General features: G+C 42.7%; 2 protein-coding genes and 1 pseudogene across 2 annotated transcripts in view; 2 read left to right on the forward strand and 1 right to left on the reverse strand.

Annotated features, from left to right (window-relative positions):
- Positions 1 to 17,443, reverse strand: part of ADGRF3 (adhesion G protein-coupled receptor F3) — a 40,715-nt gene extending 23,272 nt beyond the window's left edge. Inside the window, 1 exon segment of the mRNA XM_074395251.1 lies at positions 17,330 to 17,443. Within this exon segment, the coding sequence (XP_074251352.1) occupies positions 17,330 to 17,443 (114 nt within the window).
- On the forward strand, positions 10,633 to 11,424 carry LOC101047965 (large ribosomal subunit protein uL30-like 1 pseudogene; annotated as a pseudogene).
- The window catches only part of SELENOI (selenoprotein I), a 41,561-nt gene continuing 31,998 nt past the window's right edge, over positions 17,306 to 26,868 (forward strand). The window contains exon 1 of the mRNA XM_003941589.3: positions 17,306 to 17,498. Coding sequence (XP_003941638.2) covers positions 17,442 to 17,498 — 57 coding nt within the window. The 5' untranslated portion in view covers positions 17,306 to 17,441. The remainder of the gene's footprint in view (positions 17,499 to 26,868) is intronic.

Genomic DNA, 26,868 nt, shown 5'->3' on the forward strand with positions numbered 1-26,868 from the left:
GCTTACGGAACCCACTCACTACTACTACCATACAGAAATGGGAATGAATGAACTGGATCTATATGCTTTAATAGGGATCAATCTCAAAACAATGTTGACTGTAAAAAATGTCCTAAGAGGTTAGAAACAGTGGGATGCCACTAACGTAAATCACATACACATATGCAAGCACAAAAATAATACTGTTTTGAATCTAGATATGAACACACATAATAGCAGTTTAAAAATATAAATGTAAATGACAAGTTAAAAAAGAGGTTAACTCCAGGGACAAAATGGAACAGATGGTCAGGAGCTGTAGCTGTAGCTGAAATGCATATAAAAAAAATAAAAAGTTCTAGCACACATATGGTGAAGGGTTAATGTCTGTTATTTCCTGGTGTTATATGAATATCAAATATATTACTTTCTATATGTTATAGTTAAGATAAAGAATGATGCTAATGATGATGAAGAGGGATTAGGAACCTTTTTATTCATAGGTTATGCCTGGTCTGAACTCATAAGAGAGAATTTGATTCATCCTATGGTTTTTCTACTAACAGATAAATTTGTGGATACAGTATGTAATATGTCTTTAAAGGCACAGATACATACATGTCTTTTTTTTTTTTCGGTTGAAAACATTTTAATTTTTTTTTTTTTTTTTTTTGAGATGGAGTCTCGCTCTGTCACCAGGTTGGAGTACAGTGGCACGATCTCAGCTCACTGCAGTCTCCGCCTCCCGGTTGAAGCGATTCTCCAGCCTCAGCCTCCTGAGTAGCTGGGACTGCAGGTGCGCGCCACCATGCCCAGCTAATTTTTGTATTTTTTAGCAGAGATGGGGTGTCACTACATTGGCCAGGATGGTCTCAATCTCTTGACCTCATGATCCGCCGGTCTTGGCCTCCCAAAAGTGCTGGGATTAAAGGCGTGAGCCGCTGCACCCGGCCCATTTTAAATATTTGAAGACAAAAAAAAATGAGAAGCGACTTTTTAAAAAATCACACATACACACGTCTAATGGCCAAAGTGCACTGAGGAAATGTGCTCTTGATCTGTCCTCCACAGTCCCCATCCTGTGGTTGAAGCCTTGCAGGCCCTCCCTCTTCCTCTCCAATGCGCTGGGAAGAGACAGTGGTGGCTTCACACCAGAGCCATGAGGCGTTTTGACAGCATGGAGGGCACTGCTGAATTTGGAAATCTTTCCTGAGATGAGGGAGGGAGACTTCTTCTCCCCACCAAGTTTAGGTAGATCAATGTGTCGAAGTTTAAAAAAAATTAATAAAAATAATCCACATAATCAGTAGGTCAAACAATGCTGAATTTCAGATTTCCCACCAAGACACCTCAAATAGAGCAGTAACAATCTAGATCTTTCCATTCCTCCTGACAGCAGGCTTAGGCCCTGGAAGTATCTGCTGCTGCTGCTGCAGCTGCTGCTTTGACTCCATTTACGACCTTTCAGGCTCAAAGGCAACAGGAAGAACCAGGGTCAAAAATGAAATAGGCCCAATCTGCAAGGCTGGATTGGAAAACCTGTATGTTTTTTGAGGTATGAAGAGGGAGAGGTTAAAAGTGGCTCTGGCTGGAGATCAAACCCTCTCCAAAAACATGTCTGTCAGACCCCACAGTCTTTCCAACAGCGTCTCATCTAGCTCCTGTTGTCAATCTCTTCCAGCTTCTCCTCAGTCTTCTCAGAGTCACCTTTCAGGAGAAAACTTGTGTTCTGGGACAAACGCTTGTATTCTCGACTCATGCAGAACTTCCGGTGACCAAATGTGGGGGGTTTCCCACACCAAGCAATCCTCTACTTCTTGGTGGACACCACTGGATGTCCTACAGTTTAATTCAATACTGATGCTGTCTAGTTGGGGTGTGAGATCTTACAGGTTAGGGGCTCAGTCTCACAGGACTGCCCCCCACCACCCAGTTCAGATGCCATTTGCAAGTCCAGTATGCCACCTGTGCTTCTGACTGACCAGCTATAAAACCCATGACCCCCTCCTCGGGTTCAATAATTGGCTAGCTCATGGAACTCAGAAATGAAGTAACAGCTTACTTAGAAGATTACTAGTTCGTTATAAAAGGATACAACTCAGGAACAGCCAGAGGGGAGGGCTGCATAGGGCAAGGTACTCAGGAAGGGGTGCAGAGCTTCCATGCCTGCTCCGGGCACACCACCCTCCCAGCATCTCCACATGTTCACCATCCTGGAAGCTCTCTGAACTTCTGTACTTTAGAGAGTTGTTTGGAGGCTTCATCATGCAGGCATGATGATTATTAACTCAATCTCCAGCTCCTCTCCCCTCCCAAGAGGGTGGGGAGCAGGGTGGAAAGTTCCTAGCTTCTAATCACGTGGTTGGTTCCCCTGGGAACCATCCTGAGATTATCTAAGAGCCCCCAGGTACCAGTCATCTCATTAGCATGCAGAAAGACCTTAAACTTTGAAGACTCCTAAACAGGGAAAGAGAACAAATATATATTTATTATTACGTCACAGGAAGCAATTCCTCCCGGGACAGGGGCACCCCAGCATCAGAGCAGCAGTTGCGGCAGCCAATGGCTACAGGGAACCCCAGCCGCAGATGCCTTCTTTACCGGACTGTCTTTTATTCTAATACATAACTAGGTTTTCTAACACAAAAGTTTTTATGTCTAGCCTAAAATAAAATTTAAAGGGCTGTACCTGTACAAGGCTAGGATTTCATAAAATTTATTTTATTATTTTTGAGACAGAGCCTTGCTCTGTTGCCCAGGCTGGAGTACAGTGGCGCAATCTTCACTCACTGCAACCTCTACCTCTCAGGTTCAAGCAATTCTCCTGTCTCCGCCTCCCGAATAGCTAGGATTATAGGTGCAGGCCACCATGCCCGGCTAATGATTTTTTTTTTTTTTTCATTTTTAGTAGGGATGGGGTTTCACCATGTTGGCCAGGCTGGTCTCAAACTGCTGACCTCAAGTGATCTACCTGCCTCAGCCTCCCACAGTGCTTGGACTACAGGTGTGAGCCACTGCACCTGGACAAAATTTAAAGGGTTGTACCTATACAAGGATCGGATTTTTAAAAATCACCTTCAGTAGTCAGCCAGGCTCAGTGGCACACGTCTGTAGTCCCAGCTACTTGGGAAGTTAAGCAGGAGGATTGCTTGAGCCCAGGAGTTCAAGGCCAGTGTAGGCAACACAGCAAGATGTCATCTCAAGCCGGGCGCGGTGGCTCAAGCCTGTAATCCCAGCACTTTGGGAGGCCGAGGCGGGTGGATCACGATCGAGACCATCCTGGTCAACATGGTGAAACCCCGTTTCTACTAAAAATACTAAAAATTAGCTGGGCATGGTGGCGTGTGCCTGTAATCCCAGCTACTCAGGAGGCTGAGGTAGGAGAATTGCCTGAACCCAGGAGGCAGAGGTTGCGGTGAGCTGAGATCGCGCCATTGCACTCCAGCCTGGGTAACAAGAGCGAAACTCCGTCTCAAAAAAAAAAAAAAAAAAAAAAAAAGATGTTGTTTCAAAAAAAAAATTTTTTTTTAAAGTAAATTTAAAAAACCACTCACAGTGCTATATCCCAATTTTCCCTGTGGTTTTTGAGCTATCTTCTTATTTGCAAGCCTTACTACTTTGTAGCAATTTGGACTTTAGAATACCTCTTAATGCCTTCATTCTGTATTTCAAATTCCTCTAGAAAAGCTGTTAATTCATGTCCTCCTGATTACTTTCTCCTGATTGCTGATTACTTTCTCCCAAATGCTTTCAAGAGAAAACTAGCTGGTGGCTACCTCAAGGGCTTGCTTCTCAAAATACCCTTTAGCCTGTTGTATTCCTACTCTCATGCCAAAACCAAGACAAGAAATCTTATATAGGCAATTTGTTGATGTTCACATTGAGTCCCTCTGATCATCTCCTCACCAATAAAACACAGGTTTTCCTAACAAGCACTCTATTAACACAATGACTTGTTCTCTCCTACTTTACATTACAAAACTGTAGAACCTTATAGTTACCTTATCATGTAGAACTTTATGGGTTTATATTTAATTTTGTATAATTTGCAATGTTGTTCTGGTAGATATGACTATAAAAGTACTAAATTTTAAGCAACTTTATCTACAATGTATCAGGTCAGACCTGCAGACCCTGATCCAATGATGGATGAACCAATGTACTCAGACACAGATATCCAGTGACAGAGTGGGCTAGGTGTCTGGGCCACTCACAGACACCGAGAAGGATGCTGTGAAGAGTCAGCAGCCACGGCCCTCACTAGCTGGCACTGTGGGCATTACTGAATAAATGCAGTATAGATTTAATGAGAAAGGCTTTGAGCCAACAGACTTCTGGATAATTAACATGGTTGCCCTCTGGGAGGCAACAGTCCTACAGATGATTAAAGGCCAGAAAGTAAACTAACTTACCTAGATCAGTTTCTTTACATCCCCTAGTTATTTAACTTAAGCTTTCAGGCCTCGGATAAGAGAATCTGGCTGCCTTCAGCCAAAGCCTATTCTGAGGGTTTTGCAAGACCCTCTGGCCTTCCAAGAAGGTTTGTGTCCATTTAACAATTTTTCCTACCACCCTGACGGAACTCCTACAATTTATATCCTCTGTTTTCAGTTGTAACAAGTATGCATATGTTACTTTGTGCTTTTTTACCTCCCTCATTATGTGCTTTTCTTTGTAATATGTTAATAACCAATTTCCGCTTTTAAAAATTGAGATAAAATACACCATTTTAAAGAGTACATTTCAATGGTGGTTAGAATATTCACAATTTTGTGCAACCTTCACCACTATCTAATTCCAGAACACTTTCGTCACCCCTAAAAGAAATCTTACACCTGTGAGCAGTTATTCCCAATCCTTCCCTGCCCCATCCTCTAATCCACTTTCTGTCTCTATGGATTTGCCATAGAGCAAAGCAAAGCACAGCACATCTCCTATAAATGGAATCATATGATATATGGCAATTTGTGACTGGCTTCTTTCACTTTGCATAATGTTTTCAAGTTAATGTTGTAGCATGATTTTTTTTTTTTTTTTTTTTTTTTGAGATGGAGTCTCACTCTGTCACCCAGGCTGGAAGGCAATCGCGTGGTCTCGGCTCACTGTAACCTCTGCCTCCTGGGTTCAATTGATTCTCCTGCCTCAGGTTTCTGAGTAGCTGGGATTACAGGCACATGCCGCCAGACCCAGCTAATTTTTGTTTATTTTTAGTAGAGATGGGGTTTCACTATGTTGACCAGGCTGGTCTCAAACTCCTGACTTTGTGATCTGCCCACCTCAGTGTCCCAAAGTGCTGGGATTACAGGTGTGAGCCACCACGCCCAGCCAGTACTTCATTCCTTTTTATGGCAGAACAGTTGCATGTACATACACATTTTATTTATCCATTAATCAGTTGGACATTTGGCTTCTTTCAATTTTTTGGCTATTATGAATAGCTACTATGGACATTCATGTACAAGTTTTTGGAGTGGAATGACTGGGTCACCTGGTAATGACATGCTTAACTTTTTTTTTTGTTTGTTTGTTTGTTTTGTTTTTTGTTTTTGAGGCGGAGTTTCACTCTTGTTACCCAGGCTGGAGTGCAATGGCGCGATCTCGGCTCACTGCAACCTCCGCCTCCTGGGTTCAGGCAATTCTCCTGCCTCACCCTCCTGAGTAGCTGGGATTACAGGCACGCGCCACCATGCCCAGCTAATTTTTTGTATTTTTAGTAGAGACGGGGTTTCACCATGTTGACCAGATGGTCTCGATCTATTGACCTCGTGATCCACCCGCCTCGGCCTCCCAAAGTGCTGGGATTACAGGCTTGAGCCACCGCGCCCGGCCCTGACATGCTTAACTTTTTGAGGAGCTATCAGACGTTTTTTCACAGGGGCTGTACCATTTTACATTCCCACCAGCACTGCGTGAGGGTTCCAGTTTTTGTACATCCTTGCCAACACTTTCTATGTTTTTCTCCCATTTTTTTTACATTCACTTATGGTGTATCTTATGACATTAATTTACTAGAGTTTACAGTTTAATTTCTTATGTAATTGGGCATTTGATTGCCTGCTTTTCCCTCTGCAGTTACAAAATATGGCTCCTTATAAGTCTTTGCAACAAGATTTTTTTCTTTCAGATCATTTCCTGGAAGTATATTCTTTCAAAGTGGGATTACTAGGTTAATAAGTAGGAATAGTTTTGTGTTAAAAGCACTTGTTGCTGCCAGTGCCAAATATTTCCTTATTCCTTCACAGTGCAAATTAATTAAACGCTTACAGAGGTCTTCCTGTGTCTGAGGCATTATGTTACAGACTCAGAGGTATACAGATTTGGTCTTTACCTGCAAGGCACTTACAGTCCGGTAAGACAGAAAAGAATAGATAATTTCATAACATATATACATAAAGGTATGCACAAGATACTGTGGGAGTACAGTGAGCGGAGGCGGAAGGAGGCTGGAAACCGGGACAAAAAAGGCTTCTTGGAGGAAATGAAACTTCAGATGAATCTTGAAGACTGACAGGGAGTTAACCAGCCATGAACAAAGGAACAGAAGCTTTGTATATGCAGCCTGTGATGTTTAGTGATTTATGAATAATCTTGCATTCTGGGGAGAACAAGTGGGTGTGTTGGGAGGAAGGGTCAGAGAGAATGATGACAAGAGTAATTCAATTCAAAGCAATCAAGGGAAACTGGGTGCAGGGGCTCAGGCCTGTAATCCCAGCACTTTGGGAAGGTGAGGCGGGTAGATCACTTGAGGTCAGGAGTTTGAGACCAGCCTGGTCAACACAGTGAAAACCTATCTCTACTGAAAATACAAAAACTAGCTGGGTGTGGTGGCAGGCACCTGCAATCCCAGCTACTTGGGAGCTTGAGGCAGGAGAATCTCTCGAGCCTGGGAGGCAGAGGTTGCAGTCAGCCAAGATTGTGCCACTACACTCCAGCCTGGACAAGAGAGTAAGACTCCATCCCCCCTCTCCCCAAAAAATCAAGCAATCAAGGGAGAAAGAAGGGAGGACATTTCAAGGAAATAACAGTGAGCAGGGTAAGTGGAAGAAAAGCCCAGTAAGTTATGTCTGAAAGTGTCCATTTGACTCGGCAAGAAAGAGGAAGAACCTGGCAGCAGCCATTTCAGTGGAGTCAATGAGGTTGGAAATTGACTGGAGATGATCGAAGAGTAAGTGGGAGGTTTGGAAATAAGAGATAGCTTGTGATGACTAAAAAAAGCCCATGACAAGGGTTTTTGCCATTCTTACTCTGAATATTTTAAAGCAATCCAGGTGTAAGTCAGTGGTTTCCAAGTCTTTTCATGAAGCCTACTTACTGCATTTTTAGCGAGAGTAGCTCATCTGAAGTGGTAGATTGTTTACAAAGATGGGGGCAGTGATTGTCCTATACCATTCTGCAGGCCCCACGCTGTGTGACTTTGCCATTTAATCCACTAAGTGGTGGAATCTATTTCTCCTTCATGAATCTGCAGTGGCCTTGTGATTTGTCTGGTAAAGGTAACAGAAGCAACATTACATGGTGTCTTACCTAGACCATCAAAGTCAAAGGCCTTTTAGCTTCCACTTTACTTTTCTTCCAGCTTCACTGAGATATGATTGACAGATAAAAATTGTATATATCACATACAAAATATCAAAGTGATATTTTGATATGGAGAACAATGTGAAATGATTACCACACTCAAGCTAATTAACATATCTAACAAGACAAGCAAAACTGCTCGGCTAAGCCCAGTTGAAATTGCTGACCCACAGAATTATGAGCAAATAAAATGGTTGTTATTTTAGGCTACTGAATTTTGAGTAATTTCTTATATGGCAAAACACAACTTTTATAACTGCTTATTTTAAAAATGTATTTTCTTGCAGTCTATGTCTATTCATAAGGCATTTCATCATGAAGGGCTATGTATTGTAAGTAAAAGTGAAGAGCTGTTTCTGTACCCCACTTTCTAGATTAGTCATAAAAATATTAAATCAGGCCTGGTGCAGTGGCTCACCTATAATCCCAGCACTTCAGAAGGCCAAGGCGGGTGGATTGCTTGAGGCCAGGAGTTCAAAACCATCTTGGCTAACATGGCGAACACCAGTCTTTACTAAAAATATAAAAATCAGTAGGGCATAGTGGCACATGCCTGTAATCCCAGCTACTGAGGAGGCTAAGACATGAGAATTGCTTAAACCCAGGAAGTGGAGGCTGCAGTGAGCCAAGATCACGCCACTGCCTTCCCAGCCTGGGCAACAAAGCAAGGCTCTGTCTCAAAAATAAAATAAATAAATAGATAAATAAACCCCTATAAGATTTCAGTCTTTTTTTTTTTTTCTTTTTTTTGAGACGGAGTTTCGCTGTTGTTACCCAGGCTGGAGTGTAATGGCGTGATCTCGGCTCACCGCAACTTCCGCCTCCCGGGTTCAGGCAATTCTCCTGCCTCAGCCTCCTGAGTAGCTGGGATTACAGGCACGTGCCACCATGCCCAGCTAATTTTTTGTATTTTTAGTAGAGACGGGGTTTCACCATGTTGACCAGGATGGTCTCGATCTCTCGACCTCGTGATCCACCCGCCTCAGCCTCCCAAAGTGCTGGGATTACAGGCTTGAGCCACCGTGCCCGGCTAGATTTCAGTCCTTATTTAGAATTTTCTTTTGATTTTAAATCTTTGTTTCCTGTCTTTAAGTCAATTCTCTGTCCAAGACAAAATATTCCACACCTTGACAGTGAATTTAAAAAATGGAGAAGAGATGTAGCCAGGAAGATGAAAGAAACACAGAAATATGGCCAGGTATGGTAATGCATACCTGTAGTCCCAGCTACAGGCCAAGGTAGGAGGATTGCTTGAGTCCAGGAGTTTGAGGCCAACTTGCACAACAGAGTGAGATCCTGTCTCTAAAAAAACAAATTATAGAGAGAGAGAGAGAGAGAGAGAGAGAGAAAATGATGAGCCAGAGCACTGGATGACGCTGGTCATTTCTGGAATGCAATGATAACTTCTCCCTGCTTGGGGACCATGTCTAATTCAACTTTGTATCTCCATGTCTATTGTGGAATTGTATTTGGTACATAGTGTTCAATAAGAATACATGAAAAGAAAATGAAGTTGTTGGCCAGGCGTGATGGTTCATGGCTGTAATCCCAGCACTTTGGGAGGCCAAGGAGGGTGAATCATGAGGTCAGTAAATCAAGACCGCCCTGGCCAACATGGTGAAACCCCATCTCTACTAAAAATACAAAAATTAGCTGGACTTGGTGGTGTGTACCTATAGTCCCAGCTACTTGGGAGGCTGAGGCAGAAGAATCTCTTGAATCCAGAAGGTGGAAGTTGCAGTGAGCCGAGATTGCACCACTACACTCCAGCCTGGTGACCAGTGTGAGGCTCTGTCTCAAAAATAAATAAATAAAGTTTTTACTTTTGTAACTGGGCACCTTAACTTCAAAATGCATTTTAAGGACCGGGCATGGTGGCTCACACCTATAATCCAAGCACTTTGTGAGGCCAAGACACGTGGATCATTTGAGGTCAGGAGTTTGAAACCAGGCTGGTCAACATGGTGAAATCCAATCTCTATTAAAAATACAAAAAATTGGCTGGGTGTGGTGGCATGCCGGTAATCCCAGTTACATGGGAGGCTGAGGCTGGGGAATTGCTTGAATCTGGTCACCAGAGATTGTAGCGAGCTGAGATCGAGCCACTGCATTCCAGCCTGGATGACAGAGAATCTGACTCAAACAAAAAACAACAAAACCCCAAATGCATTTTGTATTTTTTTTTCTTTCCTCTTGGGTTTTAAGATGTAATTTTAAAGCAAAACTATACAGACTCCATGGTTCCTCCATTTCTCAGGGTATATATTCCCTTCACATTTATCTCACTGTTTACTGGTATCTAATTATTGTGCCTAGAGCAAGCCTGGAGACCCAGCTGCAAAATTCCAGAGATGACTTCAAGGCGGCTAGTTAACAACCTGGCCATTGTTGACGTAAGGCCAGCCCACATTCCAGGTGGATTGGGACCCAAGAGAGCCACCAGAACAAGAGCCACATTGTACTCAGCACAATTCTTGCCTGTCTTCCTTATCAAGTTTTCCCTTTTACACTGCTTTCCCTTCAAAAATTGAAATGATTTAATCTGGCCACTTTCCTTTTACTAGTTTTGGTTAATAAAATCATTTTCTTTCTACTAGACCTTGCTCTCGTTAGACTCTGCAAGCAGTGAGCATCCTGACCTGTGTTTGGCTGCAATTTTACATACTGTTTCCTATTTGTAAGTCTTGTTTTCTAGAAATATAGACAACGGTGTCTGATTAAAAAAAAAATAATAAAGCCAGCTTCCATCAGAGTTCTGGTCAAGCAGGCCACATAGCCTTAGTCATATATATCAAGTAAAAAGTCAAAGCCTTAGGTAGTAGAGATCTCTGTTCACAACTGTTGCCTTAACCCCAGACTTTCCAGAATTCCTCCAGGAAAAATGAACTATATGAATTATAACAATGTTTTTTTTTTTTTTTTTCTCCTAGTGACCTTCTCTTTCACCAAAACTAAACGACCATTAATCCAATAATCTCAAAGTTTCATGAAGACAAAAATAATCCCCATTCCAAAATGAAGGCCCTTGCATGGCTGTATGTTCAAATTGAAATAGAAAAAGAGTAGTGGAGTAGCTGCTACACCGGAAAGATGGCGGAGCAAGAGCAAAGAAAAATCCCTTTGGTTCCAGAAAATCTCCTGAAAAAGAGGAAGGCTTATCAAGCCCTCAAAGCCACTCAGGCAAAGCAGGCACTTTTGGCAAAGAAGGAGCAGAGGAAAGGAAAAGGGCCCAGGTTTAAGCGATTGGAATCATTCCTGCATTATTCCTGGCGGCAGACACGTGACAAGGTGCGTCTCAGACGACTAGAAGTGAAGACTCATGCCTTGGAATTGCCAGATAAACATTCTTTGGCCTTTGTTGTACGCATCAAAAGCATTGATGGTGTGAGTTTACTGGTGCAGAGAACCATTGCAAGACTTCGCCTAAAAAATTTTTTTAGTGGCGTCTTTGTAAAAGTCACTCCCCAGACCCTAAAAATGCTACGTATAGTGGAACCTTATGTGACCTGGGGATTTCCAAATCTGAAGTCTGTCTGGGAACTCATTTTGAAACGTGGACAAGCCAGGGTCAAGAATAAGACCATCCCTCTGACAGACAACACTGTGACTGAGGAGCACCTGGGAAAGTTTGGTGTCATTTGCTTGGAAGACCTCATTCATGAAATTGCCTTCCCGGGGAAGCATTTCTAGGAGATCTCATGGTTCTTGCGCCCTTTCCACCTCTCAGTGGCCCGTCATGCTACCAAAAATAGAGTGGGCTTCCTCAAGGAGATGGGCACACCTGGCTATCGGGGTGAACGCATCAATCAGCTCATCCGCCAGCTGAACTAGAACCAGGTGCCAAACTGCAATAAATTTTTATCAATGAAACGGAAGCATGTGTTTTTGGTTTTGGAGAATTTGTATCAAGGATCTTCAGAGAAGATTATTTCCTGCTCTATCTTTAAAAACTGGAAAGGAAGGGTCAAAGAAAAGACAGTAGCTGGCCAGGCGCGGTGGCTCATGCCTGTAATCCCAGTACTTCCTCCTGCTGAGGAGGGTGGGTCACCTAAGGTCAGGAGTTCAAGACCAGCCTGACCAACATGGCGAAACCCTGTCTCTACTGAAAATACAAAAATTAGCGGGTACGGTGGCCCATGCCTGTAATCCCAGCTACTCGGGAGGCTGAGGCAGGAGAATCACTTGAACCCGGGAGGCAGAGGTTGATGTGAGCCAAGATCACACCATTGCACTCTAGCCTATGCAATGAGCAAAACTCTGAAAAGAAAAAAGAAAAGAAAAAAAACAGTAGCTTATGTTCATGGCAGGCACCTCGCATCACAGTCCAGTTCCAAGGAAGAATTCCAGCGTATTCTACATTGGCTGCTGCCTCGTCTGAAATCAGCACATTCCATGGAGGAAGGAGTTCTGCTTTGCTGCATCTCTTATCCTAGGGTTTAATGTTGGTAATCGAGTAACTCTAGCATTTGTACACGGCTCCCTAAGACCCCTACAGCAGTGGACAAGCCCAGGGACAGAATTGAATCTGGTGATTCCTGGGGCCTTGTGAGAAAGACTTGAAATACACATAAAAGGAAAGGTACAAAAATAAATGTTTACTTGTCTCTGCTCTGAAAAAAAAAAAAAGAAAAAAGAAAAAGAAAAAGAGTAGTGGTTACATTTGGTTGCATCTGACATTAGATGAGATTAACATTCCCAAATAAAAATACAGAGAAAGACATTGCAAAGGTGATGCCACTGTGGCTACTCATCTGAATGATTTGTTCTTTCTTTACCTACAGTTCTGCTTCCATTCCAGTGGAGTAACAAAGCAGGGGAGGATGTATGTGTGGGAGAGGAATTAATTCTTTCTCAATTCATAGAATACAGATGCTGGATCACTGCCAGAACTTCGAGAGATGCAAGTAAGACTTTGCCCCATGTAAAACTTTGCTTGCAATCAGTTTTTAAAATAATGCTTCTTTTATTTAACAGACATGATCATGAGTATTGGTTATAATAGAGAAACAATCATTTGCCTTCAAAAAAAGAATGGCAAATATGTAGATGGTCTAAATTAATTATTAGACCTATGATTTTTACTCTTGCCTCATACCACACTGGGTCCGTCTGAACCTTTAAACTGTCTCTAGAATTTGAATGACTACTGACACTACTGGTTTGGTAGGTTAAGGCCACAAAAATGGCCATAAAACCACTGAGAAGGCCGGGCCTGGTGGCTCATGCCTGTAATTCCAGCACTTTGAGTGGCTGAGGCGGGCAGATCACCTGAGATCAGGAGTTGAGACCAGCCTGGCCTACATAGTAAAACCCCATCTCTACTAAAGTACAAAAATTAGCCAGGCATGGTGGTGTGTGCTTATAATCCCAGCTACTCGGGAGACTGAAGCAGGAGAATCACTTGAACCTAGGAGGCAGAGGTTTCAGTGAGCCAAGATTGTGCCATTGCACTCCAGCATGGGGACAGAATGAGACTCGGTCTAGGAAAAAAAAAATCACTGAGAAGCTGGTTGGGAATGATAAGTCACAAAATAGACGAGACACCATCCTCCCCCAGCAACACAGAAAGTAGGAAGTATTAGTTTATGCTGAATCTCATTATATTGCACAAACTTTTTCTGTGATAAAAATATGACTGATGACTCATTCAGTTACCTATACATTCTTACCTAGGAGGATTGTGATTGAAAAATTTTAAATATAGCAAAAAAAACCAGGCAGACATAACCCCATATGAGAATATTTACTATAATAGCCAGGGAGGTTTTTTTTTTTGAGACGGAGTCTCACTCTGTCTCCAGGCTGGAGTGCAGTGGCGCCATCCTGGCTCACTGCAACCTCTGTTTCCTGGGTTCAAGTGATTCCCCTGCCTCCGCCTCCTAAGTAGCTGGGACTATAGGTGTGTACCACAATGCCCGGCTAATTTTTTGTTGTTGTTGTATTTTTGTAGAGATGGGGTTTCAGCATGTTGGCCAGGATGGTCTCAATTTCCTGACCTTGTAATCCCCTGGCCTCAGCCTCCCAAAGTGTTGGGATTACAGGCGTGAGCCACCGCACCTGGCTTCTTCTTCTTTTTTTTTTTCCTCTCCAGTCTGGATTAAAAATTGACTTGTGATTTAAAAAAAAAAAAAACAAAACATTTTATCATGGTAACTTATAGAAGCATGGTGTAGTGGAAAATTATTCAGCTAAAAGTCTGATGACCTGTGTTCTTTCCTGGGTGACTTTTGGCAAGATGTATTAATATTCTGTAGTTCCACTCTGTACAATTGGAACAACCAACAGGCCTATGGCTCAGGATTGTTAGTCATGTGAAACTGCTTTGACAACCACAGAGTTTACGTGTATAAGGCATTCATTTTTATTTTAAAATGAGAACTAAACCAACACCTTCTTACAAACTTCCTTGGAAGACCCTACCCATTTTTATGGCTTCAGTAACTTACATTGGAGTTATTTACTCTATTAGCCCTTAATTAGCCTCCAATTTTTTTGGCTGTCTTCATTTATCTAATACACTCTTATTCACACTAAATAAAACAGGCACTCCAGGAATTTAAAACACTTTTTTTCGGTTATGTTGTAAAAGTAAAAATATTGTTTCTAGCACAAATTGATATTTTCTATGATTATTATTCTGGAGGGCAAAATGTCTGATCTTGAGTGTACAAGATGTAGAAGAGATAAACTTCAATGGATGAGGAGGAAAACAAGGGAAACACAGCAACGATAAACTACACTCAGTAACTGGGTGTGTAGAGCATAGACCGGAATAACAAGGTCAGTCTAGAGCAGTCCCAGGCAGCTGGGCTGCCTTAGGGAAAAATGCCTCCTGGAATAAAATTTGGGAAAGAGGAAACAGAAAGGTGACTTAGTCCCAAAGGCAAATTTGTTTACATGACATTTTTCTCTTCCGAGGTGACAGCGCCTGCTTGGTCTAGGATTAATGGAATTCTGGGAAAATATAGTTGTGCATTACTTAATGCCAGAATATGTTCCGATAGTAAATACAAAAGCCAGTAAGATATTTATTATCAAGTATTCAGTAGTGTACATAATTAAACGTGCTATACTTTTATATGACTGACAGCACAATAGGTTTGTTTACACTAGCATTACCAGGAACGTGAGTAATGCCTTGTGTTACAACATTTTGACAGGTACGATGTCACTAAGTGACAGGAATTTTTCAGCTCCGCTATAATCTTATGGGACCACTACGTGATTCCTCATTGACTGAAATGTGGTTATATAGAGCATGACGGTAATATCTTATATTTGTATGGGTTTAATCGAACAGACTTAAGCCATGTAATTGTAGGTAAGACAAGATTTTCCAGATGAGTGACTTAATCTCAGAGAAGTTATGATATACAGTTTCATTGAATTTCAGAGATGAATAGGATCTTAGGATCTAATGGATTGAATTAGATCTTAGGATCAAATGCCCTCTTTTTAAAAAACAGAACTTGGGCTAAGTGAAGTAAATTGTCTGGGATTACACAGCCAGTAACATGTCAAAATATAAACAAAGTTCTAAGTTATACTTCAGCTCATAAATTACCAATGTATTTACAATTGTTTCAAATTTGTTACAACCTTATGCAGAGAATAGGCAGCAAATTGTAACTGCTTTCACAAAATTAAAAATTGCTCCTTTAAAAAGTGCTTTTAAAGAAAATATCAGAGGAAGAAAAATATTTAAAAATCAATCATGTCATTCTGAGTTTGCTTATATCTGAACTGATTAACAGCAAGTGCAGTTTATAAACTATTATTAGCTTGCACTGAAGTAACACTTTATGGCTTTTAATAATTAACTAAGTTTTACAAGTATGAAGGTTTTTTGTTTTGTTTTGTTTTGTTTTGTTTTGAGACAGAGTCTTGCTCTATCGCCCAGGCTGGAGTGCAGTGGCACAATCTCGGTTCACTGCAACCTCCATCTCCCAGGCTCAAGCGATTCTCCTGCCTTGGTCTCCTGAGTAGGTGGGACTACAGGCGGATGCCACTATGCCCGGTTAGTTTTTGTATTTTTAGTAGAGACAAGGTTTCACCATATTGTCCAGGCTGGTCTCAGATTCCTGGCCGCAAGTAATCCTTGCGCCTCAGCCTCCCAAAGTGTTGGGATTACAGGCGTGAGCCACTGTGCCTGGCTGAAACTCTCATTTCTAATGTTATTCTCAAAACTGGTACTTCACAGATATCAAAGAGATCTTTGCTCCTTCATTCAGTAAAATATATTGATCGTGTATTATTTACAAGCCCCTGGGCTATGGAACATGGGGAAAATTAAGACGTATAAGATGCAAATACCCCCCTCGAGGGCAAGTGTGATAAAGGATACTCAAGTTTATTGATTGGCCAGGTGCCCACTCTACAAAAAATGCAAAAAATTTAGCCGGTGTGGTGGTGTACGCCAGTAGTTCTAGCTACTTGGGAGACTGAGGCAGGATCACCTTAGCCGGGAGAGGTCGAGGCTGCAGTGAGCTGTGATCGCGTTACTGGATTCTAGCCTGGGTGAAAGTGAGTACCTGTCTCAAGGAAAAAAAAAAAAAAAAAAAAGCTTACTATCTACCATACACCAAGTATAAGATATCTATTACCTTATAAGAATCTTATGCTTTAGGAGGAGACATTAGACACGTAGTAATAATAATGTGCTTGGCATATCTTCAGTCCCCAATAAGTAGCTGGTAAATGAATGAACATAAAAGTATCTCAAAATAATAGCTCTTATTTCAGAGACCCAGAGAGACTGAAAGGCTCCCTGAGGTAGTGGTTTCCCATAACACAGATCTCATTTCACGTTGGGTCGATCATTTCCGAGCTGCATGACTAAGTGACACTGGGCAGGTTGCCTAGTCTGAAAATGGGGATAATGCCTTTCACATCACAGTGTTGTTATGGGGTTGATTATAATGTATGTGAAGTTCTCTCCATAGAAGACGCTCAATAAAAAGCAGCACCAATTATAAATTTTCTTAGTAGATACTCACTAGCCATTGATCTAATTTCTTTTTTCCAATTAACTAGGTTCCAGTAAAAACACTTATTGGAAACACTGTTAACGACTCGTCGAGACTGACAGATCTCTGCTTTTATCTGGACAGGAGGCACCAGCAATCTTAATTTGGAACGGTTTGACAGAGCGGAGCGCGATGGGGCTTTGCTCTTGGTCCCGGGAGTAGGTGGGCGTCTCCGTGGTATTGTCACTAGAATGGGGATCTGGGGGATACCCTCTTCGTAAACATAAACATGGTTATGTTTACGGTGCATGTAGCGCACCGTACCGCGAGCTGGGAGCGGCCCGCAGTACAGACCTCCTTCCTTTTGTACTTCGCTGCGATGGGAGGACTGTCTTCTTACCTGAGACACTGCTGGACTGGCTCGCAAGCAGTCACCCTACCCTCAGGACTAAAAGAGTATCCCCCAGATGTCCGCTCTAGTGAGGATACCACGGAAACGCCCACCTACTCCCGGGACCAAGAGCAAAGCCCGCTGGGAAACTGACCTTTCATCTCCTCTTGTCTTACCTCAGCTCACCAATTTTGACGCCAGCAAATGAAGCGACGAAGAGAGCTAGAAGGCGGGACTTAGTGTTGCCTGATCCACGCCGATTGGACAACGACAGCTTGGGGGGCGGGCCGCTCGAGCGGGATAGCGACCCTCCCTCAGTGGGTGGGGAGAAGCTTGGGCTGCGCTTGCGCGCTGAGAGGCGGTAGAAGCGGCTGAGACCGCTACGCGTGCGCGGTGGGCGGAGCACCGCTCCTACCTTCTCCGGCAGCCCAGTCCTTCCCAGCCTTGCCCAGCCGGTGTGCTGCTCGCGTGTCACCGCCTCCTAGCCGAGAGTCGCTGCCGAGTGGGTGCTCGGTTTTCGGGTCGTCATGGCTGGCTACGAATACGTGAGCCCGGAGCAGCTGGCTGGCTTTGATAAGTACAAGGTAGCGCGGGCCGGTGGACGCCCCTCTCCCTGCTCCCGGCCTCCCCCAGGCGGCTGAGGGGCCGGCGCGGCGCGGTCCGTGTCACCTTGTGCCGCGTGGCTCCGGGCGAGCTGGCAGGCGTTTCTCCGGGGGTCCTGCGGGTCCTGGGGTTTGGGGGTCGGGGAGCGTGGGAGCATCCTAAGCCGGCCGCCCGGACTCGGCCCCGCCCGGGAGATGCTCTTTTCCTTAGGAGAGTTCTCAGTGATGAGGGAGCGAGGGAATTCCCTGCATTTTTTTTTTTTTCAAACTTACTATTTTCGTAAGACTCCGGAAGGATGCGGTTCCTTCTGTGGTGTCTCAATCGCCTTCGTTTTCGTGAAGTTTCCACTCGCCTTTCATGCATACAACTTCGGAGGAGGAGATGATCGTTAGGCAGATGAGGCCCGGGAAGGGAGCGACTTGCCGAGGCCATCCTGCTGATGCCTCCTCTTCTGCTCCCGACCGGGGCTTCCTTAGCGGCAGCTTGTCACGCTGGGGCCACCAGATGAAAAGGACGTGCACACAGGAAGGAGCTATGGAGTGGAAAGAGCGCGGGCTTTCGAGCACATACAAGCATGATACCAGAGTCAGATTTCTTTATTTCATCTTGGGCACGTCATTTTCACCCCGCTCAGCCTCTCTTTTGTGTATACAAACTGGAAGTGATAGCTTCTGCTGCGCAAAATGATTAGAAGGATTTGGGAAGCGCCTGGAAATATACTAGGACCCCAGTAAATAAGTGCTGGTGGTTAACTTTCCTCCAAATCTAGTTCACCTCCACTGTTCCTCTACCAATGAATGACTGTAACCATCCAGTCGACGAAGCCCGAAATATGGGCTTTAACCCTTCATCCTTGTTACCCGTTCATCTTCACATCTTAGCTAAAATATTACTTCCTCAAAGAAGCCCTCCCTGAGTATCCCTTCCCCTTGGACGTGGGCTCTGTTCGTTTATAGAATTGCCGCTTTAGCGTGTCTCCCCATTAGAATATAATGGCCAAGTAGTTTTCTTGTGGACCACCATAGCTTAAGCACAGGGCGATGTGCATACTAGGCACCCAATAAGTATTTGTGGAATGAATGAATAACTGAAAAAATCATAATGGATTTTGTTTAACTCGAGTTATAAAAAATGCAAGGGTCCTTAGGTCATATAGCATGTTTCTCTGCTCTCAAGTCGTATTTTGCCATTCCATTCTGAACTGAGGTGATCGGTCTTAAAATGTTAAGCGGAAAGAGGGTCCAGAAGCAGGCGTCCCCAAACTTTTTACACAGGGGGCCAGTTCATTGTCCCTCAGACCGTTGGAGGGCCGCCACATACTGTGCTCCTCTCCCTGACCACCAATGAAAGAGGTGCCCCTTCCTGAAGTGCGGCCGGGGGCGGGGGGGGGGGGGCGGATAAATGGCCTCAGGGGGCCGCATGCGGGCCGTAGTTTGGGGACTCCTGGTCCAGAGCCTTCTTGGTAACTCAGGCCAGGGTTTTACACCTTTCATTTTAGAAGGCAGTTAACCCAGATACCTCCTGCTTTGCCTAAAGTTCTACCCGCCTTTTGTTATCTGTTTTACAGGGTAAATATTGACATGTAGAACATTTTCTTCCTTACTAAGGCCTGACTTTCTAAGTGCCAATAAAATAGCTGTTTCAGTGGGAGCAGTGTTTGTAATAGGGAATATCCTTTATCTTATAAAGAATCTTTCCTAGATTTATATTTTCAGCCACATAGGTGTCGTAATTTACCAGAAGTTTCAGTGTAATTTTCTGTTCTGATCTTTTCCCCTTTTTTATTAGCTAAGTTCCTGTATCTGACAGCAGATAATTTCCTATCCTGGAAAACAAAGGTCAAGTTAGTAAGCGTCCAATGTTCACTAAAATAGTTTGTTGATATTATTTTAGTTATCATGAGGCTTCCTTGGGGAAAAAAAACACCCACATTTATAACCTAAATATTCTTCTAGTGGAGAGTTCTTTACTCAATATTGCATTCATGTTAAAATTATGAATACAGTGCTATACAAAGGAAAAATCCATGTGATCTGCTTTGCTGGAATGTGAATTGCACCCACAGATCTTTTCTTCCTGTCATTGCATTCCTCTTGTGTTGTCTTCAGATAGTAAGTGCTTTATAAATGCTTATTTTAAAAAATCTTTTTTCCTCATAAATGGGTAAAGATTCAAAACACTCTAAAGAGATTTTTGTATTCCCTTATATGATGCTTTATAAGAGAGATGTAAAGAAAAACTGATACTACAAAAGCAGCTGGTGGAAAAATGACTTTTGAAGTAGTTTAATTTCTTTATCTTCCCTAGAGGTGTATCTGAGAGCTACAGTTGGAAACCTGGCAGTTTTACAGAGTAACTGCTGAAAGGGGTGCACACGTGGAGTTTCTGTAGCAAGAAGCTATAAGACAATTGATTTTTGGTACAGAAGAGCATGGGATTCTGTGTTACTTATTGACACTTGTATTCTCCATTGTGTTTCTTAACACAATTGTTTCAAACAGTTAGTTGAATATTAATTGAATGCCTGCTTTCTCTTTTAGGACATGAGCTTTAGGAGGGCAGGTCCTGTAGCTGACTTTTGTTTTTCTTTAGTAACATGTCTAAGGTCTAGCACACTACTATGAACAGAGTAAGTACTAAATCAATAGAGAAGGAATGAGAATGTAGAAGGAATGAGAGTGTAGAAGAATATAAACCATTTTGGAAGTATGGATAAAAAAAGGAGCTCTATGTCTGGATATTGGAAGGTTGCTTTTGTATTTTAAATGTGAAGATATCGGGTTTAACTACCTTTCTTCTCTGTTGTTTATTGACTAACGTAACTTCAGAGGATTGTACTGAAGGATTTCAACCTTATTTTTGCCCTCTACCCATCCTTTGTTTTGGACAGGCCTTTTTTTTTTTTTTTTTTTTTTAAATCGTGATGGAGTGTCACTCTTTTCTCCCAGGCTCTAGTGAAATGGCACAGTCTTGGCTCACTGCAACCTCCGCTTCTAGGGTCCAAGCAGTTGTCCTGCCTCAGCCTCTGGAGTAGCTGGGATTACAGGCGCCTGCCACCATGCCTGGCTAATTTTTGTGTTTTTAATTGAAATGGGGTTTCACCATGTTGGCCAGTCTGGTCTCTCATTCCTGACCTCAGGTGATCTGCCCACTCGGCCTCCCAAAGTGCTGGGATTACAGGCATGAGCCACCAGTCCGTCCCTTGGACAGGTCTTTATAGTTGAGGGATTTTCCCCACTTATCTAAGGGTGAAACTAAAAGGTTTTTTTTTTTTAGTCCTGGTTTGCTCATCTAACCTTGGGAAGGCATAGTTTTAATTGATAGTGTAGCAGCCACTTTCAAATTGTATCATTTTGCCTCAGGGAGGAAGTGTTCTGTGAAATACTGGTTTGGTTTCAAGAAGGTGATTTGGGCACAGTGGCTTCTGCCTATAATCCCAGCATTTCTGGAGGCAGAGGTGGGAAGATGGCTTGAGGATAGGAGGTCCGAGACCGGTCTGGGCAACATAGTGAAACTTCATCATCTCTACAAAAAAAAAAAAAAAAAAAAAAAAATTAGCCAGTCATGGTAGCATGTGCCTAAAGTCTAGCTACTTGAGGGCTGAGGTGGAAGGATCACTTGAGTCTGGAAGTTGGGCTGCACTGAGCTATGATTGTGCCACTATGCTTCAGCTTGAGCAACAGAGAAAGACCCTGACTCAAAAAAAAAAGTGTGTGTATGTAAATGTATATATATATGGTTTCATGATGAATTCGTTTCTGCTATTACGGTAATTAACTTGGCTTTCAACAACTACAGCCAGATTATAGGAATCATGATAGTTGTGCATTTATTAGTATTACAATTAAGAGGTGGTAAAGAGGGACTGTGTTTGCATCTTTTTTTTTTTTTGAGATGGAATCTTGCTCTGTTATCCAGGCTGGAGTGTAGTGGCGCAGTCTTGGCTCACTGCAGCCTCTGCCTCCTGGGTTCAAGCAATTCTCCTGCCTCAGCTTCTTGAGTAGCTGGTACCACAGGTGCGTGCCTCCCACCACCCCTGGCTTTTTTTTTTTTTTTTTTTTTTGTACATACGGAATTTCACTGTGTTAACTGAAATGATGATCTGACTTCATGATCTGCCTGCCTCCCACGGTGGTGGCATTACAGGTGGGAGCCACCTCACTTGGGTGGGTCTGTGTTTGCATCTTAATGGCAATGCTAAAGAACCAGAATCTGGCCTTTAACCTTACCAGTTACTGCAGATTTTATTTAAAAAACTATTTTTATTCTTATCTTTTTTTAGAGAAAGGGTCTTGCTTTGTTGCCCAGGCTAGAGTGCAGTGGTGTGATCATAGCTTACTGTAGCCTCGAATTCCTCAGGTGATCTTTCTCCCTTGACACAAAGTGCTGGGATTATAGGTGGGAGCCATCATGCCTGGCCATCATACAATTTGATTTTGTTTATTCAAGAAGCATTTATTGAGGGTCTACTCAGTGTTAGGAATAGCATTATGGCTGCAAAATTAAGCTTAGTTGAAATTCTTGTCTTCAAAGAACTCAGTTTGGTGGCATGTGAACATGTAAATGAACGGTTATAAATAGTTAATAAGTCCAGTTAGGCAAGTGCTGGGTGCTGTGGAAGAGGAGAGGAGGCAGCTTCCAGGGATTGGTAGCTACAGCTGAGAAAGCCTTCAGGGGATGGAGGTGAAGGCAAAGCTCAGTCTATAAAGATGAATAGCTATCTGTCTATAAATAGATATTATATTTATCTATATTATATATATCTCTATATCATATATATATATATATATATATATATATATATATATATATGGCAAACCAGGACCAATATATATATAGAGAGAGATGCTGTTCCATTTATGTTGGGTTTCTGTTTCTGATAAACCTATTGTAGTAGTCAAAAATAAATTTAATAGGCCGGGCATGGTGGCTCACGCCTGTAATCCCAGCACTTTGGGAGGCCAAGGTGGGCGGATCACAGGTCAAGAGATCGAGACCATCCTGGCCAACATGGTAAAACCCCATCTTTACTAAAAATACAAAAATTAGCTGGGCGTGGTGGCACCCACCTGTGTCATACTTAGCAGGTAACTTAATCTCTCTAGCCAGGTTTCCTCAACTGTGAAATGCAGTAGCAGTACCTACTCCATAGGATAATTCTAAAAACTGAATGAGTTAATACTTATAAAGCGCCTGGCCCATGGTGCTGTGTAAGTGTTGAGTAAATAAAAAATAAAACTTGACATTTGTGATTTCCTACACAGATGAACATTGGCTAGCATATAACATATCCACACTTATACACATTTCTGGAGGTTATACCAAGAGAAACTGTTTACAGATAGGAAGTTAAGAGAGGCAACTTAATGGACAATCGGAAAGAGTAATGAGGAGTCTGTCTAGCTTGGGTCCCACAGATAGTTTTTGGCTTCAGATTTCTTCATCTTTTTAATGATATGTAATAGCACAAGAGACAATAAATAATTTTTCTCTACTGCTTCCTATTTAAGAGTCTGCAGTGGCTTCCATTTGTTTGATATCCAAATTCCTCAGCAAAGATTTCAAGTTCCTTCATTAAATTACCCTTCCTTTTGCCTTATCTTCTCATCTTGTTAGAGCTTACTTTTTTTTTTATTTTTTATTTTTTTAAAGACAGAGGTCCACCTCAGCCTCCCAAAGTGCTGGGATTAGAGGCATGAGCCACTGTGTCTGGCCCAGCTTACTTAAAGTCTAGCAAGCAAACCTGTTTGTCGTCATGACTTGCTTGTATTGCTCTGATTCTCCAGTCTCCTACTGCCTCCCTCTTCTCTCCGACTTGTTAGATATAAATGACAGTATTCACTGAAATTAGATCTCCTTGCTCAGTGAGTCATGTTCTCTGTGGGCGTAGTTCTTCAAGTCTCTCTTTCTTCTTTTTTTTTTTTTTTTTGAGATGGTGTCTACTCTTTTGCCCAGGCTGCAGTGCAGTGGCATGATCCCTGCTATCCCTGTTCACTGCAGCCTCAACCTCCCCAGGCTCAGATGATCCTCCCACCTCAACCTCTCAAGTAGATGGCACTACAGGCGTGCGCCACCATACCTGGTTCATTTTTTTTTATTATTTTGTAGAGTCGGGGTTTCTCCATGTTGCTCAGGCTGGTCTCAAAGTTCTGGGCTCAAGCTGTCTGCCCATCTCAGCTTCCCAAGGTGCTGGCATTATAGTCATGAGCCGCCTTGCCAGGCCGAGCCAGCATTCCTGGCGTCAAGTCTTGTATTGATTAAAAGTACATTAAGAAACTTTTTATTTCTGTCCTAGGGTTAATTTATCCTTTCCCATACCCTGCTGTTTTTACATTTTAAGTTTAGTGTTTTGTTTTAATTAGAGATAAGATCTCCCTCTGTTGTCCAGGCTGAAGTACAGTGACATGTCATAGCTCATTGCAGCCGCAAGCTCCTGGGTTCAAGCCATCCTCCCACTTCGGCCTCCCGAGTAGCTGGGACTACGGGCATGTACTACCATGCCTGGCTAATAGATAGTAGAGCATTATCCGGGCCAAGGGACTCAGTGTTTTTAACAAGTTGCCAGAGCTCAGTGTTTAGTGCAAAGATGTGTCAGTTCAGTTTTCTTATTAGTACATAGAAGGGATTTAAATACATATATAAAGGATATACTTTTAGGTCCAAGGAGGTGGTTTCATAGTTTTCCTTATGTTAGAGCCAATTTCCTTCTTAAATTAAGGGGGGACTCATTTCTAATGTTTTCAGAAATGGACACTTCACAGCATATTTAGAAAGTATTCTACAAGTCATTGTACGGCTCCTAGACTAAACCAAGTGTTACTTGCCTGATAAATTATAATTGTTTCTAACTGGTCTCTAGTTTGTACTTAACCCCCTTCAAGTCCATTTTCTACACCGTAATCAGAATGGCCTTTTAAACATGTGAATCAGTATATATGTTGTGCTTAGAATAAAATCCAACTCCTGTGGTCCTGCCAGGTGGTATCCACCAAGCTCTCCAGTCTCATTTCGTATCACCCTTCTATACGATGCTGCAGCTACATTGGCCCTCCTTCAGCATTTCTAATGCTTACCTGTTGGTGGTCTTTGTACATGTCATTGTTCTCTCTGCCTCAAAGGTGTTTCTTGGCATGTATTACCTCCCCCTGCCACATGCACACATGCAAGTCATACATACAGTCTTTATTCTCTCTCTTTTTTCCTTTATAGGTATAAATTACATATAAATACCATAATGCATTACAATCTTAAGTATATAATTTAATGCATTATTACATATGTATATACTCATATAACCACCACCCAGCTCAAGGTACAGAATTATTTCTAGTGCCTCAGAAAGTTTCTATCAGTCCCTCTCACCACACTACGGTTATGACCTCTTTTGCCATTAATCAATTCTGTTTTTGAACTTCATATAAGCGGAATCTATGAAAGGAGATTGTCTTTAGCATCTGCCTTTCACTCACTATCATGTCTCATACATTCTTTACCTGACTGCCTTCTCATCTAGGACTCAGCTTAAATGTCCCTTTCTAGAAGCTGTCTCTGACCACTCTGACTAGGCACACTTCCTGCTCCACTTGTTCTCTTCTGTTTTTGGGAGCAGGTCACCATCTTTACTAGCCTCCTAAGGCTGCCATAAAAATTGCCACACACTGAGTGGCTTTAAACAGCAGGATTTTAATTATGTCATAGTTATGGAGGCTAGAAGTGTAGAAAATCAAGGTATTGGGAGAACCACACACCCTCCAAAAGCTCTAGGCGAGAATCCTTCTTTGCCTCTTTCAGCTTCTAGTGGCCTGCCTGGGCTTGTGGCAGCGTAACTCCAATCTTGCCCTCTCTCTTTATATGGCCTTTTTCCTTGTGTTTCTGTCTGCCTGTCCTCTTCTTGCATAATACTCTGATAATTCCCTTCATAGTATTTATTACAAATTGTGTAACTGGGGTTACTTTTTAAGGAGCATGGGGAGGAGATGTCTTGCTTTGTTGCCAATCTGCTTCGGGTGTGTCCCTACCCAAATTTCATCTTGACTTGTAGCTGCCGTAATTCCCATGAATTGTGGGAGGGACCCGGTGCGAGACAATTGAATCATGAGGGTGGTTTCCCCCATACTGTTCTTGTGGTGGTGAATAAGTGTCATGAAGATCTGATGGTTTTAAGGGGAAACCCCTTTCACTTGGCTCTCATTCTCTTTGCCTGTCACCATGTAAGACATGCCTTTCACCTTCCGCCTTCCACCATGATTGTGAGGTCTCCCCAGCTACATGGAACTGTGAGTCCATTTAACCTCTTTTTCTTTAGAAATTACCCAGTTTCAGCAGGGCCCCATGGCTCACACCTGTAATCCCAGCACTTTGGGAGCCCAAGGCGGGTCTATCCCTTGAGGCTGGGAGTTGGAGACCACCCTGCCCAACATGGTGAAAAATCCTGTCTCCACTAAAAATGCAGAAATTAGCCAGGCCATGGTGGTGTGCACCTGTAATCCCAGCTACTTGGGAGACTGAGTCAGAATTGCTTGAACCTGGGAGGCGGTGATTGCAGTGAGCTGAGATTGTGCCATTGCACTCTAGCCTTGTCTACACAGCGAGATTCTTTCTCAAAAAAATACATACATACATACATACTTACAGAAGTAAATAACCTAGTCTTGGGTTTGTCTTTATCAGCAGCGTGAAAACAGACTAATATTCTCAGGCTGGTCTTGAATTCCTGGCGTCAGGGGATCCTCCTGCCTCATTCTCCCAAGTAATTGAGATTACACACAACTTGTGATTATTTACTCATTTTCTTGCTTACCATTGGTCTCACACTAGACTATAGACTTGGTGAACACAGGAAATGTTGGTCTTGTTCGACATTTTCTTCCCAGTGGGCTAGCACAACCCCTGGCAACATCATAGGCACTCAGTCAAGTATTTCTTGACTCACTGAATGAATGGATGAATGGAAAATGAACTCTGCTTTATTTCCTGACTTGAAGTCTTAAAAAGTTTTGAAACTCTCTAATAGTTGAGAAAATGTTATTTAAGGTAACTGGCTTTCACAGAGACTTTCATGAAGTGGGTAAAATAGACATAATTGCTGTGGATGACATTTCAGAATTCTATACCCAAATAATGGTTAAATGTTGTAATAGCAATCTTTAAAAAAAAAACATACAGCGTCTTGCTCTGTTGTCACTCAGGCTGGAGTATAGTGGTGCAGTTATCACTCACTGCAGCACTGAACTTCTGGGCTCAAACTTTCTGCCTCAGTCTCCCAAGAAGCTAGTACTGCAGGCACATACCACCACATCCAGCTAGTTTTTAAAAAACCTTTTGTAGCCCAGGCTGGTCTCAAACTCCAGG

The sequence above is a fragment of the Saimiri boliviensis genome, chromosome 1 (genome assembly GCF_048565385.1).
Source record: "Saimiri boliviensis isolate mSaiBol1 chromosome 1, mSaiBol1.pri, whole genome shotgun sequence".
Taxonomy (NCBI): domain Eukaryota; kingdom Metazoa; phylum Chordata; class Mammalia; order Primates; family Cebidae; genus Saimiri; species Saimiri boliviensis.